The 14,746-nt window shown below is 44.2% G+C and overlaps 2 protein-coding genes and 1 pseudogene across 3 annotated transcripts; 1 reads left to right on the forward strand and 2 right to left on the reverse strand.

The window, feature by feature from the left end:
• Positions 1-921: 921 nt before the first annotated feature.
• On the forward strand, positions 922-6,424 carry LOC115750862 (vacuolar protein 8). Of its 2 annotated transcripts, none has more exons than XM_048281633.1 (2): positions 922-3,143; positions 6,398-6,424. In XM_048281633.1, exon 1 carries the CDS (start codon positions 1,362-1,364, stop codon positions 3,105-3,107), a length of 1,746 nt encoding a protein of 581 aa, XP_048137590.1. In that variant the 5' UTR covers positions 922-1,361; the 3' UTR covers positions 3,108-3,143; positions 6,398-6,424. The 2 variants fall into 2 exon arrangements, with proteins under 2 accessions (XP_048137590.1, XP_030544328.1); XM_030688468.2 differs by lacking the exon at positions 6,398-6,424 and adding an exon at positions 4,380-4,597.
• Positions 6,425-6,934: 510 nt separating this feature from the next.
• On the reverse strand, positions 6,935-8,164 carry LOC115750881 (clathrin coat assembly protein AP180-like). The gene has a single exon (XM_030688499.1). It carries the CDS (start codon positions 8,162-8,164, stop codon positions 6,935-6,937), a length of 1,230 nt encoding a protein of 409 aa, XP_030544359.1.
• Positions 8,165-9,810: 1,646 nt separating this feature from the next.
• On the reverse strand, positions 9,811-12,296 carry LOC115750882 (annotated as a pseudogene).
• Between the last annotated feature and the right edge of the window lie 2,450 nt (positions 12,297-14,746).

A 14,746-nucleotide genomic window follows, 5' to 3' on the forward strand; every position in this document is an offset into this window, starting at 1 on the left:
TCATTCAGCATCGTGCCGCGGCAGTGAATGGCCCTGATCTGACGTTAAGATCGGGTCCGGTCCACTGTAAAAAGAGCTTCGACCAGCCCAATTTCATCATCGCCGTTGAAGCCTGGTGGTCAAACAAATCCGAGGGCCCCCAATCAACTAGCCATTGCCAGCTCGGTACGATCCAAGGGAGACCAGGGTCACAAGTGGAACCTGACAACAATCAGTGGAATCGTGATTTGATTTCACCAATAAGTGAATTATTTAATATGACGAAATTATCAGTGAGAAAAAGAGAAAAAAAATTCCACATCCCCAGTTTCGATCCGTCTGTATAGCCTATCGTCGTTCTTTCATAGATGATGGGTTTGATTTTCGCACTATATAAAGAGAAAGAACAAAAGTAAGAAAGAAAAGTGTTAGAAACGAGACAAACCAAAAATCACTACAACTCAACATATTGGCCCTGTTTGATTCAGTATTGCAAATGGGCATTGGAGATTTAAAGTCCCTTAGCTAAATGCAAATAGTGTTTGATTCATTTTTTGGTTCACTTTAAAGAGATGCAATTGCATCTCAAATGCTCTCCAAAATCCTAGTACTTTGGGTCAAAGGACTTTTGAGAAATGCAATTAATTTTTTTATTATTTTAATTTTGTCACCTTCGCTTGTCTCCGCCACCCACAACCATCGCCTAATGGTCACCGGTTGCCGGCCGCCGCCGCCGCCGCAATTTTTTCAAAAAGAAAAAATATTTTATAAAGTTCATTTTTTACCAAACAACATTTACGTCAAAGTTGCTTTCCAAATGTGTTTTTAAAATACACTTTACCAAACACTACTTGTATTTTAAAAAAACCTTTAGTCCAAAGATATTTACATTTTCTTAAAATTCTTTGGTCAAATGCTGAACCAAACAGGGTCATTATCAACCCTATCAAGTTTAGAACAACGGCCCGCTTAAAAAGCTCACGCCAACTCCCACATCACTCAGCCCACTGCGTTCAGGAAAAGGCCCAATCGGCCCGTAAACTGCCCAAGAAATCTCGGCGGTGTGCCACGTGGCTTAGCCCAAGCGGGGTCGATCTCGCTCGTCGGATCATTAGCATTCGCACTCGACAGTTTTCACTCCTTTCATGTGCCGACCTGACTGGCGACTGCTCCCCTCCTTCTGAAACTTCTCTGTCACTCATCCGCAGCTCCAGCTCCAACTCCTCAACCCTCTCTCGATTGCTTCGCTTTTCTCCACTCCATTCTCGTGTCTGCGGCTCGCTCCCGCTTCCTTCCTCGCTAAGCGTCCGTCTCTTCCTCTCATTAATGCACTTCCCTCCCCTATCTCGCCCCTTCTCTTCCTGGTCCTAGCCCGGACCTTGATGGAAATGCATCCCTCCGCCGCGGCGCCGCCGCCGCCGTCGCCGCAGCAGCCGCCGTCCTCCGCCGCCGCCTCCCCCCAATCTCTCCTCGACCTGATAAACCCCCTTCTCTCCCTCCTCCTCCTGTCGTCCCTCACCGTCCGGTCCTTCGCCGGGCGGTGGCAATCCCTCCGCTCCAAGCTTACCTCCCTCCACTCCTCCCTCTCCTCGCTCTCCTCCTCCCCGCACTGGTCCGACAACCCCCTCCTCCAGACCCTCCTCCCCAACCTCCTCTCCACCCTCCATCGCCTCAAGTCCCTCCACGACCACTGCTCCGACCCTTCCTTCAATGGCGGCAAGCTCCACATGCAGAGCGATCTCGACATGGCCTCCACCTCCCTCTCCAACCACCTCCACGACCTCGACTTGCTCCTCAGATCCGGAGTCCTCCACCAGTCCAACGCCATCGTCCTATCCCAGCCCGGCCCGGGCTCCGGCAAGGACGATGTCCAGCTCTTCGTCAAGGATCTCTTCACGCGCCTGCAAATCGGAGGGATCGAGTTCAAGAAGAAGGCTCTCGAGTCGCTGCTTCAGCTCCTCGCCGACGACGAGAAGTCCGCAAGCCTCGTCGCCAAGGAAGGTAACGTCGCTTATTTGATCCATCTGCTCGATCTGAACATGAGCAGCTCCGTCCGCGAAAAAGCGCTCGCGGCTGTCTCGATTTTGGCCTCCGCCAACGACGAATCGAGGAAGAGCGTGTTCGAAGGAGGTGGATTGGGGCCGTTGTTGAGGATCATCGAGACAGGCTCTTCGGCGTTCAAAGAGAAGGCCGCCATTGCCGTGGAGGCCATAACCGCCGATTTGGAGAACGCGTGGGCCATTTCTGCGTACAGCGGCGTCTCTGTGCTCGTCGAGGCCTGCAGATCAAGTTCTCCGGCTGCTCAGTCGCACGCAGTGGGGGCGATTCGGAACGTCGCTTGCGTGGAGGACATAAAAGTGGCTTTGGCCGAGGAAGGCGCCGTTCCGGTGCTTGTGCAGTTACTGAGCTCGAGTTCGACGTCCGCAATAGAAAAATCAGCCGGCTCGATTGCGATTTTGGCGGAATCCGGCGAGTACTTTCGCACTCTGATATTACAGGAAAGAGGACTGCAGAAATTAATGCGTCTGATACAGGATTTATCGAGTCCGGATGCATTGGAAAGCGTTTTGCGTGCGATTAGCTCGCTGTTAGCTTCAGATGCCGTGGCACGCATCTTGTCGTCCTCGACTGCATTCATTGTTCAAATCGGCGAGCTAATCAAGCACGGAAACATCAGATTACAGCAGATTTCGGCGTCGCTGTTGTCTAATTTGTCCTTAAGCGATGGCAACAAGCGGGCGATCTCGAGCTGCATGAGCTCTCTTTTGAAGTTGATGGAGTCGCCTAAGCCGGTCGGGTTGCAGGACTCGGCGGCGCAGGCGCTGGTGGCGCTGCTGACCGTCCGGTCGAACCGGAAGGAGCTAGTGAGGGACGAGAAGTGCGTGACGAGGCTGGTCCAGATGCTGGATCCGGAGAACGAGCTGGTGCCGAAGAGGCTCCCGGTGGCCGTGGCGGCGGCGATCGTCGGGACAGCCAGCCAGGGATGCCGGAAGAGGCTCGTGGCCGCCGGGGCTCACCAGCACATGCAGCGGCTGGCGGAGATGGAGGTCGCCGGAGCGAGGAAGGCGTCGCATAGGCTCGCCGGAAACAAACTGAAGACGATCTTCAGCCGGACGTGGAGGGAATAAGCGAATTGTCCCAACTAACCACCCGCCAAACGAAAGGTGAGTTGTCTTTGCTGAGGGTAAAGCGGGAAATGCAATAGTGCAGTTTCGTCTAGGGAATAATTCTCTGAGGGCGTTAGACCAATCACGAGGCGCCATGTGGCTGTCCTCACTCTGTGGATCTTGTATGGGATTCCGAGCTTGGCGCGTGAAATCCAAAGGGTTCTCTTTTCCTTAGCGCCTTCATTTTAGAAGCTCTGTGACGGTTCTGCCCCTAGGGTTAAAAAAAGAGTTGGACCTCCTTGACCTTGAGTGCGCGTATCATTTCGCGGGTCATGCTGTTTCTCATCAAAACGGCTCCGGTAGGGCTTGAAATGAACACAAAGCTGCAAGTTTTTTCTTAATCATCCCGTTTGTGCAAGCCAAGATCCACATTGATGGGTCAAAAAAAAAAAATCCGGAGACAATGTCGACTTTTTTGGGCCATTTTAGCAGCATAAAAAGTGCATGCTTTCAGTCTCTGTAGTCTGCACTATACTTACCATCCATTAGCACAATGTATGCCAAGATTGGGACACCAAATAATGAGTCGACTGGCTCGTGCTTCATACCAGTCTCTCAAGACACCGATCGCGTCACGTGATTTCACTTAGCTTATAATCTTAGCTACACTTTTAGCATACCTAGCATTGCCCTTTATCAATTGTGATTGTGTGTTTCTGAAGACGGGCTGGCCATTTGCATTGAAATTGTCTTTGCATTTTACATGATCTACATGTTGTAACTTTAGACTTGATTGGCAAGAAAATCTTTTAAAACTTCTCTTTTGTTACTATAACTTAATTTGTTCAAGGTGATGGTTATGGTAGGAAAAAGAATTGTCTAGTGGTTACTTCTTCTTATTGGAGGAACTTTGAACATGTCTTTTGAACTTTTCTTTGCACATATATGTGAATACCCACATATTACTAATTCCCGAAATTTGCGGGATTAGCATGAGGTGCGCAGTCGTTCTTTGATTAGGTCTTCAATTTCCCACTCAAGGGTTGGTGTTACATGCGGCATTCCGCCGAATCTGTCGGGTAGTTGCGCATACTTTGACCAAACACCACCCAATGTGAGAGTGAGACTAACTCAGATTCTAGAAGCATTTCGCTTTTTATTTCCCTTTTTGCGAGTTAGACACATGTCCTCTTTATTAAATGACTTGTGATGATTTGACCCACCCAAAAAAAAATGACTTGTGATTCACGCCCTGTTTCTGACCCCTCCGCTCTGATGATTCTGGTTGAACAGGGACTGATGTGCCTTCCTCGGATTTGTCCGTCAAAGAAGGAAAACTACCAGCCAACACACGCTCATGCTCATGCTCATGCTCATGCGCACATGCTCCGAGCTCTCCGAATTCTTTTTTACCTCAACCCCTCCCCTCTTTTCTTTTTTATCATAAAAGTGTAAAATTATGTCTAAAAAGGAAAAAAGAAAATCTCTTCGCCACTAATATTATATGATAGCAAAAGCATGGATGCGGTTTTTAGGGAGTATCCTCGTTTTGCTTTCTCTGTCTTGTCTTGTTTCATGGTCGTTAATTTATGTGCTCTTGAAGCTGTAAGAGCGAGGTCCATTGTGATTGTCTTATGACCCTTCATATCATATGTAATGGGAGGAGCTTTATTCAGAAAGAATTGCTTGCGAGTGTTTCTTCTGGTGTGCTCTTTTTCTTTTATTACTTGCAATGTCTTTGACTCTCTTGATGCCCCGATCTCCTCATTCATTGTCTCTTGGCCTTTTGTTTGGTTTTTGCTCGAACCCTTTTTGACGGGCATGTCCAGAGGCCTTGACTGTGTGACTGACTTGACTTACCTCTATGCAAATGCTGAGATTGAAAGGTAGGTATTGAGGGTGGTGATGATTTTGACCGAGAGAACCTATGATGGGTCGTGCCCGCCTTGGTGGAACCTCAATGCCTATCGATTAGTCCAAGTGATTTCGCTTTTCCTGCGTCTTTTTCCCAAGTAGGTTTCCCTTTTCTTTTCTGTCAATTTTCCTTTTTTTAGTTTTGGGGAATCAAAGAGCAATTATGGGACTCACGGGAGTCTATGGTTTTGCGCAATGTGCTGGTTGTTTCATCAAGGAAGGCGATTCCGGCCTGTTGCCTTGTTGGGTCCCTTATCTCTCTCTCTGTGTCTCCGTGCCAGATTTTAATGCACATGAAGGATTGAATTATTGCGTGTACATTACATACGCCTAGAGAAAGAGGAAGGGAATAAATTAAATAACAAAGACTGGCCAACTTTCATTTCATGCAGCGATTGGGGTATTCATTCTTTTTTTCTTTAAAAATATACTAAAGTAGAGAAGGGCAGGTCTCAAGGTAGTAATTGGGGAGGTGGGGTTCAATTCGATTTGATGCTTTGTAGAATCTGAAAAGGAGAGAATAACCCAGACAAGAGAGGGAGGAAGCACCGGCGGAGATGGAGGTGAGAAAAGACTTTGGAAAGAGATGATGAGAGAAGGAAGTTGCCATAGGATATGGTGGGTCCCCAACAGCGACCTCCTCACACATACTAAACTAGACAACGAGTGGTCCTCTTCTTCATTTCATACTTCAAGATACTGCAAACTGAAATGTTAGGAGAAGGGAGCATCTTTTACAGCTTGTGCCATGCAGTTCCCTTGAAGCAAGCACCAAGAGAAAATGACCTCATGACATGGTAGTCTTTTGACATCGTGCATCTGTTTTCTTTTTCTTTTTTTTTTTTTTTGGGTGAAATCTTGCATCTGTTGGGTACAGGTAATTTACCCAGACGATACCGGGGAGGAACGACGTCACTTACCTCACCCAATCTTGTCTAGATTTCTTAAAGTCGTATTTCTTAGTTATATCTTATGATAATAACCAAACGCTAGTTGAGATGTAATTAACTTCTAGCGTATCCAGTGATTTGTCAAACAAACGGCATGGCATAATACAAGAAATCCCGGATTCAAACTCCGGCGTCTATTCTGATCCACTGCGATTTTTGGTGAATGACCAAAAGCAAACAGTGTGTGAGCGTTCAAGCGGCCTCCACAGATCGCTGGTAATTGTTTTGATTGCTCAGCATAAGGTTGCGTGTTCTTCAAATGACCAATCATTGAGAAGGAAAAAATCATAATCGGTTTGCCCACAACTAAGGTGAACTAAGTATTGTCCTGTGATTATTTACACAAACTTCCTGGCGTCATACACCTTTACGTCATATGTTTTGCTATGATCTCGTTCTGGTGCTGCAACCACAACTGTTGCTCGTACTGCAAGTTTTCGTGATTAGTGGATCCATCAGACCCGTCCACTGGCAGCAGCTTCAAAGCTTGATGCGAATGGACCGTTCTCGACTTGCGCTGTAACTGCATTCGCATTTGGACTAAGTATGCCGAATGTCGGTTTTGGTGTAGCCTAGAAGTTGGAGCAACCGTGAACAGATCAGTGCTGGAAAGGAAAGGCATGCCGGAGGCTGCGGTGAATGCCGGCACCATGGGGCTTAATGCAGCTGCGCCTCGCAGAAATGGATTATTTTGAGAACTAAGAACTGGGGCATCGCCGAAAAGATCAATCACAGTGGTGGAGGCCAGTCCGGAATCATTCGGAATTTTAGCATTCACAGTTGGTCGCACTTGTCCGGCCATCATAGCCAATTCTAGCTCCCAGAAATCTCTTGAACCATTTTTCAGATGTGCTCCTGAAATGTGTTGTCCTTGCTCTTGATGCGGTACTTCTTGTGTTGGCCAGTCATCGAAAGATACAAAAATTGCTGTTGCACTTGTTTCTTGAGGATCTGATGATGATGAATGCATATTTGTGTTGGCGTTCACATGGCGTTCACGCTGTCCTCTTGATCCGGTTGCTTCTCAAATTGTTCAATCTGAATTTCTTGCGCGAATGTGACCGATGGGCTAGTCCCCGAATCTGTCATGCTCATCACGTCCTCCAGGGACATGCACTGCGAGCTGAACTCGGAACTCTTCTCGGAAGATCCCTCCATGTGCTCTGAGGTCTCGGAGCATTCGTAGGAACCAAACTGCTCGGATGTTGCGCTGGAACCCTGTCCGCTGCCTAGTGTCGTGAGGAGGGGCATATGCGGAGATGACATCCTCCCACTGGCCAGGAATGAGTCCTGGTCCTTCAAGAACTCCCGCAACGTCTCGATGAGCTTGCCGGACATCTTCTGCATGCTCGGGTATTCAGATGTTTTCCGACGGACCCCCAAGGTCTTGCACAAACTGCAATAAGATGATAGTTCTTCGAATTGCTTCGAGGCCTTGATGCTTGTCTGGAAGGCATTGACACAAGTCTGGTATTGCAATTGAAAGAAGCTGTCCAAGAGCAGTGCAAGGCCATCGGATACATCTCTGTACAGATCAAAGCTCTCCCGAACAATGGCATGGAGTGAGATCTGAACCAAATTGTTGCCCTCGGCCAAGCCTGTTGGCCTTGTGGCAATGGCCCTCTCAAGCAGTCTCTGCCAATGGGAGATCCTGTCAAGCAGCATTCCAGGCTTCATACTCCTAATGATCGGCTCGGTTGCCCTTCGGTTCACGAGCTGCTCGTTTTCCCTCCTCCGGTTCGCCACCCGCCGTTGCAGCTTCCCCATGAGGAAGCAATCTAATCGCTCATCGACGTAGAGCGCAAATATCCAGATGTAGGTAGTGTGGTCCCACGGGCTCAAATTCGAGTGTTCTCGGAAGCTCGAGAGGTTGAGGATCTTACCACCGTGCTTCATCGTGTGGAGCACCTCCCTAGGGAAGTAGGGGTCGCCGTCCTGGAAGATCCAGAGGACTAGCATTAGGGACGAGCGCCATGATCCAGTTCCGGGTCTTGCTGATGCACTTGGCGAGCAGGTGGCCGCATAGACCTTGTTGGAGGCAACGAGCTGGAGGATCTCATCCATGTAGAGCTCCTCCATGAGGACCTCGTCGTGCAAGGTGGCCTTGAGGACGGCGATTTCGAGGGTTGTCGCATTGGTGTTGCTGACCTTGGCAAGGCTTTTGCACGTTTGATCCTTCACGGCCCCGATTGCCTTCTTCAGCTTGCTCGACATGGATTATCATTCACTTTTCCATTTTGAAATTTGCTATATCGTACTTTTAATCTTGTTTTTTTTCTGTTTCCTTTTTAATTAATCGTTTCTTCATTTTTTTTTTCCACAATTTCCTTTAAACTCAATCTGTAGACCCTTTTACAACCTTCCATGATCGTTCTGAATGATGAGTTTAGTCTCGGATTGCAAAATTGTATCCACTCGCGATCTTATGTGTAAGGTTTTTGCTGATTCTCTTATTTGGCAATTAGTTCGATTGTATTTGTTGACAGTTTGTTGTTCCTTGTGTTAAATCGAGTACCAGAGCACCATTGCTATCTCCATTGGTAATCTTTCATTCCCTTGCCAGCAGAAACTCGCACATCATCACTTACGCATTACCCATGCTGTCACGAAAATTCCTCACCTTGAGCCCATAGGGCTAGTGTATTGCTCCAGTGCACCCGAGCCCAATCCAGAGCCGGATGACGAAGACTACGTTTGGAGCGATGGCACGCTACCCCCAGAAGTCTACCAAAAAGTGGTCCCCCTCACATGCCCGTTCTCGGCCGAGGGCGGCTTATGTAAGGTTTATTTGGTCGGGATATTACACGGAACTCCTGTAAGTTTTGAATATGTAGATTCATATATAGATTCAAACTTGAGTCGCACAATTACTTTTTGCGCTTGGAAAATTAATTTTGGCATTTGGGCTTGGAAAATTGAAATGAGACTTTTTTTTGTGGAAGCTTTTGATGACACAAATATAATGGTATGACTTTGATTGCGGGAATCTCTTAAACTTGTAAGAGCTGTGATATCTAGCCTCAAACCACACGTGTTTCTATTTTAGCTAATTAATTACAATATAAATTATATTGAAACAGAAAGTCAACAGAGCTGCAAGCACTAGCAACAATTACAATTAAATTTAGTGCAGTAAATTACCTATTGTGTATCATTAATCGCAATCTGCTCTCTTTCCCGGTCAGAAATTTCGTCCAACAACCTTCCATCGATAATATATTTATGAAGATCGCTTAGCACACATTCCCTTCATATTTCCATGCTTCTTCGTGTGCTACAAAAAACTCGCTCGGGATCATACACGCACCAAGCCGCGCGTGTATAATCTCGAGAGCTAGTTTTTCATAACTCGCGAAGAAGAATGGAAATATGGGAGGAGGGAAATATGTGCTAAGTGATCTTGATGAAGATATTATTGAGGGAAGATTATAAGACGAAGTTTCTGACTGGGAAAGAGAGCAACTTGCGATTATTGATACACAATAAGTAATTTACTGCGTTAAATTTAATTGTAATTGTTGCTAGTGCTTGCAGTTCTGTTGACTTTCTGTTTCAATATAATTTATATTGTAATTAACTAGCTAAAATGAAAACTCGTGTGGTTTGAGGCTAGATATCACAGCTTTTACAAGTTTAAGAGATTCCTGCAGCCAAAGTCATACCATTATATTTATGTCATCAAGCTTCCACACAAAAAAAGTTTCATTTCAATTTTCCAAGCCCAAATGCCAAAATTAATTTTCCAAGCGCAAAAAGTAATTGTGCGACTCAAGTTTGAATCTATATATGAATCTACATATTCAAAACTTACGGGAGTTCCTTGTAATGTCCCGACCAAATAGACCTTACATAAGCCGCCCTCAGCCGAGGATGGGCATGTGAGGGGACCACTTTTTGGCAGACTTCGGGGGGTAGCGTGCCATCGGTCCAGTGCAATCTTCATCATCCGGCTCTGGGTTGGGCTCGAGCTCGGGTGCACTGGAGCAATACACTAACCCCATGGGCTCAAGGTAAGGAATTTTCGTGACAGCATGGGTAATGCATAAGTGATGAGGTGTGAGTTTCTACGGGCAAGGGAATGAAAGATTAGGAGATAGCAGTGGTGCTCTAGTACCTGATTTAACACAAGGAACAACAAACCGTCAACAAATACAATCGAACCGATTGCCAAATAAGAGAATCAAGCAAAACCTTACACATAAGATCGCGAGTGGATATGATTTTGCAATCCGAGACCAAACTCATGATTCGTAATGATCATGTAAGGTTGCAAAAGGGTCTACAGATTGGGATTAAAGGAAATTGTGAAAAAAAAAATGAAGAAACGATTAATTAAAAAGGAAACATAAAAAAATAAGATTAAAAGTACGATATAGCAGATTTCAAAATGGAAAAGCGAATCATAATCCATTCTCATCATTTTCAAGAGTCCAAGACAATACCTTTTGATTGTAGTTCCACGGTCCATTACGAGGAATGCAATCATTACCGCTCCCCACTTTCAGCTGTCAGTTACAAAATACATGTTAACTAACACAAAGCTAAACCCTTTAGACATACCTTTAGCTCTATACACTCTTAAAGGCATGTAATGCTTTAGAAAGTTAGACCTCGATGATTATGTTAATAACCTTAAGTTGAACCATGGGAAAAAAGTTGCCCACCTCCAGAGGTAGGTAATTTGGTCGCTTCGGTTTGCCAACATTAAGGCATGGTAAGTATGCAGAGGACGTAAGCTCTACGCCACGGTGCTTCATAAAATATTCAGATACAGTAATATCCACAGTTTGCTCCTCGTCATCTGGGCCTTTCCTATTTCTCAATTCCATAAGAAACTTGGGGACAACAGGAAAATGTTAACACTCATGTTCTCCAAGAAATAAAAAAATGGCTAAAAGTTACACAAAAATAACATACAATTGCTGATTGCATGGCTTCTCACTAAGACCAGCTACTGTGTAGTCCATATTGCTGTGTCTAGTCTTAACTCTCAGATTCTTCAGCATCTTCTTGGCCTCCATAAAGGATGACATTACAGAGATTAGGAGCAATTTATAATCTACAGCATGAAGTGCAACAGTTTCTTTACCTTAGCCCAGTCAATATAACGAGGTTCCTTCACATTCTGGTTGGCTTTACGAAAATCAATCACAGGTCCCAGTGTTAGGATCATTGTCGTAGACACATCTTCATCGACAGGAAAAATAAATATTACTGGACATGTCATGTCGAAGGAAATACAGTGAGTGGTATGAAAAGAATCCTACCCATATTCGGGGACAAGCCACCCTGAGTTGAACGAAAGCTGGCATGAAAACCTTTAACACCAGCTACCCCTCCTCCGACATCCGTGAAAATCCTTGAATCGTCATGGAAGAATGACTGTCTTACCAGAAGACAGCCCCTGCATATCCAACACGCCTTTAACAACAAGTAATAGTACCCATCATATAATAAAAACAAGTAAAATATTGACAAAGAAATTACCATTTTGCCACTGTCTGTCTCAATACTATACCAAGCACTCTTAGAGCATCTTGAGCATTATTATCCTTATCCAATCCTTTTAAACCAAGAGAGATTGACTTCAAGGGCACTTTTGCAGCATAGCTTATTTCTACCTGAAAAGTCCTTGACTGGAAAGAGTTTTGACCGTTTAGTAGAACCATTCGGTCTCTCGCGACCACCAGGGCTCTTACTTTCCCTGACACACGAAGGAAAGGTGCAACACCACGTGTTAAATTAGTAGCTTATAATTCAGCTTTAGAAAAGGAACCCGCAAGGCATTTTATAGCGTACAGACCTCTTTGCAAAAGAATCCTCAAGAACCACCATGAATTCGAGCTTGTTCTGTGGCAGGGGACCCACTGTATACAAAGTGCTTTCTCTATCATAAGCAAATTTCTTACCAGCAAATTCAGAAGAGTAGGTTTGGCATAGCTTGTCAATAAGCTTTCTCCCAATTCCCTTACCCTCAACAGCTCTCTTATCTTCTGAAGTAATAGAAACCTGCAAAGCCAACGCCTCGATGTATTCAATATACGTATTAAAAAAGCAAACCAGATGTACTCAGTTAAGTAACTACTTGGACAAAATACTTGCACACATAACAAGCTAAGCATACACTGCACTAGTAAAAAACTGCATCTGGAACATTGACAGAAACTTTAAAGTGGTTGGTAAGCAGATTTATTTGCCTTCGAGCACTCCTTATCCCACGCCTGCCAATTATGGAGTATTTAGGAAATTCCACACGTTCAGGCTTCGTGTCAGGAGGAAGATTTGGGGTTGGAACAGGATGCGGCAGATTTGCATTTTCCTCCATGTTGCCAGTTACTTCGTCCATCTTCTTTTAGAACACACCCACAATTCTCTCATGCGAGTGTTTCCGTCAAAATTGTGTGAAAGGTGGAATAGTTCACTGCCCAGTCATCAAGCATTCTAAATAATCAATTGTAAGCTAAGGTGAAAAAAAAAATTGAAATACTCTCTACCTTATATAGCAGAAAATTTAAAAAGAGCTAACGATGATATCAACAAGTGAATTTATCTTTCACTTTAGAAGGTTTCTTCATCTTTCACAATATCAAATTGCGAGGGCCTGTTTTCAGTAGCTGCTCAGCTAGCACAAAATCGAACTCTGCCAAGAACCCAGCAGCAATTAAAGGTTTGCCAAAGATTCCGAAACAGATAAACTAGGACCTGATGATGTTCATCTTCTATTTAGATAAAATTGGTGCAGAGCAGCAAACCATGGCTAAAGCATAAGATAATTAAGCCAACAGCGCGTAAATCTCGGCCTCAGTATACTTCATTCGAATGTGTGTCAAGGACATATTTCATTAGAGCAGTCATAACGAGCTAATAATTCTCCCTAAGCTCGGTAAAGATATGGTAAGTGGATATGGTTGAAACAGCAACTCTATTTATACGATTTTAGATCTTCAGTGAACCAATATCTTTTGAAGAAACAGATAAGGGACAAGGGACAGGGCATCATAAATTCAACTCCTCTGCCGGTTTTCTACATACATAGCTTTAGCATCGAAACTAAAAGGCTGTGCTATGCAAAAATATAACATGACAAATATCACGTAACGAGTGGGTTGCGTTGGGGGAGGGGAGAAGAAGAGATGGATGAGTCGACCATATCTTCCGCCCTTAAGAGGGATTCTAGTATGAACTGAAAACACAGATTATTAACTAACGACTTATTCTACAACATAAAAAGACAAGAACTATGCTGAACAAGTATAAGAAAAAATGCGTGATGAAGTTTAAGAGAAGTTTTAAAAAGTACATGCATCTTTATTTTCTTAAAAAGCAAGCAACTGAATGAAGTGAAAATTCCCTTAGCTTGGATCTGTAGAAACAACAGAACAAGTGCCATAAGAAAAATTTTCAAGGAGAATGATTGAAAAAATAAAATAAGAAACAGTAAAGTACCAGAGAAATTTGTTAAACAGCTAGCATCCATAATCATTCGATAACATCAACTATCCATCAGACTCATGGTATGGGAACACCGTAATGGAGGGAGGAGGCCAAGGGAAGGACAAATAGTAGGAGAAAACAGAGGAACATAAAACCAGGAAGAGAAGAAGAAGAAGAAGAATGAAGCATGTGTAATGAAGCTTGGAAGGAAAAAAAAAAGTTCATAAACCAGCAGCAAACGTTGATCATCCACGACCATGAAAAACAAAACGAAGAAAGCATTTAATAATACAGCTTCATTGTTGATGAAGACTAGTTGAAACCCAAGCGAACACACAGAACCAGCGATTACTGCGCATAAAACACACATACACAGCACAGAGCCGAAGAAATCAGTTCGCGCATGCTAATCTCGTGGAAAAACCCATCCCACGAACATAAAAGCAGCAACGCATTCGCAGAAAACAGTGTTGTGAGTGGATTCACGGAGACGTTGTTTCCAACGCCAATGTAGCACATCGCTCAGAAATTCCTCACGATACACGACTTCTCGTGGTTCATATGAACAAATCCTCGCCAGGAACGGCGTTATTGGACCATAAAAAACTCGAAAAACGATGAAGGAGAAAATGAGGATGAAAAATCGAGGGTTCTTACACAGAGATTGCAGCGGACAGAGGGGGTTTCTTTAGGGATTTGAGCGAGAAGATGAAGGAAGAAGACAAGTAGAGACCACTGACCCGAGAGAAACGTCGCAGCTTCTTCTTCGTCTGTAGGAGTACGCAGAAAAGAAGGGCAACGAAGTACGTCCGCGGGGGTATTCAGGATTCCGTAGTTAAAAAAGAAATTTTTAAAAATTTTGAGTCTGTAGTTTTTCTTAGGGTTTTATTATTTCACGAAAAATTACAATTTCTCAATCAAGAGGCCTTATTTCAAATAAAAGTCCAGTACTTGCAAGCAAAATATTTCGATCAGCTAAAGGCATTTTCTCATTTGTTTTTTTCCCATTGCTATAGCCATGGAGTATGGGGGAAAAAGAAGGGTGACGAAATATGTCCGCGTGGGTATTCAGGATTCCGTAGTATAAAAAGAAATTTTTAAAGATTTTGAAAGTCTGTAGTTTTCCTTAGGGTTTTCTTATTTCAAGGAGAAATTGCAATTTCTCAATTACGGGCATGAAGGAACCTTATTTCAAATAAAAATCTAGTACTTGCAAGCTAAATACTTCAATCAGTCAAAGATAATTTTAATTCTAAATTATTCTTGTTCTTTTATTTTTTTTCTCATTTGTTTATTTTTTTCCTTTTGCTATAGCCATGGAGTATGGGGGAAAAAAGAAGGGCGACAAAGTATAAGGATTCT

This window comes from Rhodamnia argentea, chromosome 7, assembly GCF_020921035.1.
Source record: "Rhodamnia argentea isolate NSW1041297 chromosome 7, ASM2092103v1, whole genome shotgun sequence".
Classification (NCBI taxonomy): domain Eukaryota; kingdom Viridiplantae; phylum Streptophyta; class Magnoliopsida; order Myrtales; family Myrtaceae; genus Rhodamnia; species Rhodamnia argentea.

What these genes read in the sequence shown, in the direction of transcription:
- LOC115750881 (XM_030688499.1), bottom strand. Translation starts at nt 8,164, where the DNA reads ATGTCGAGCAAGCTGAAGAAGGCAATCGGGGCCGTGAAGGATCAAACG.
- LOC115750862 (XM_048281633.1), top strand. Translation starts at nt 1,362, where the DNA reads ATGGAAATGCATCCCTCCGCCGCGGCGCCGCCGCCGCCGTCGCCGCAG.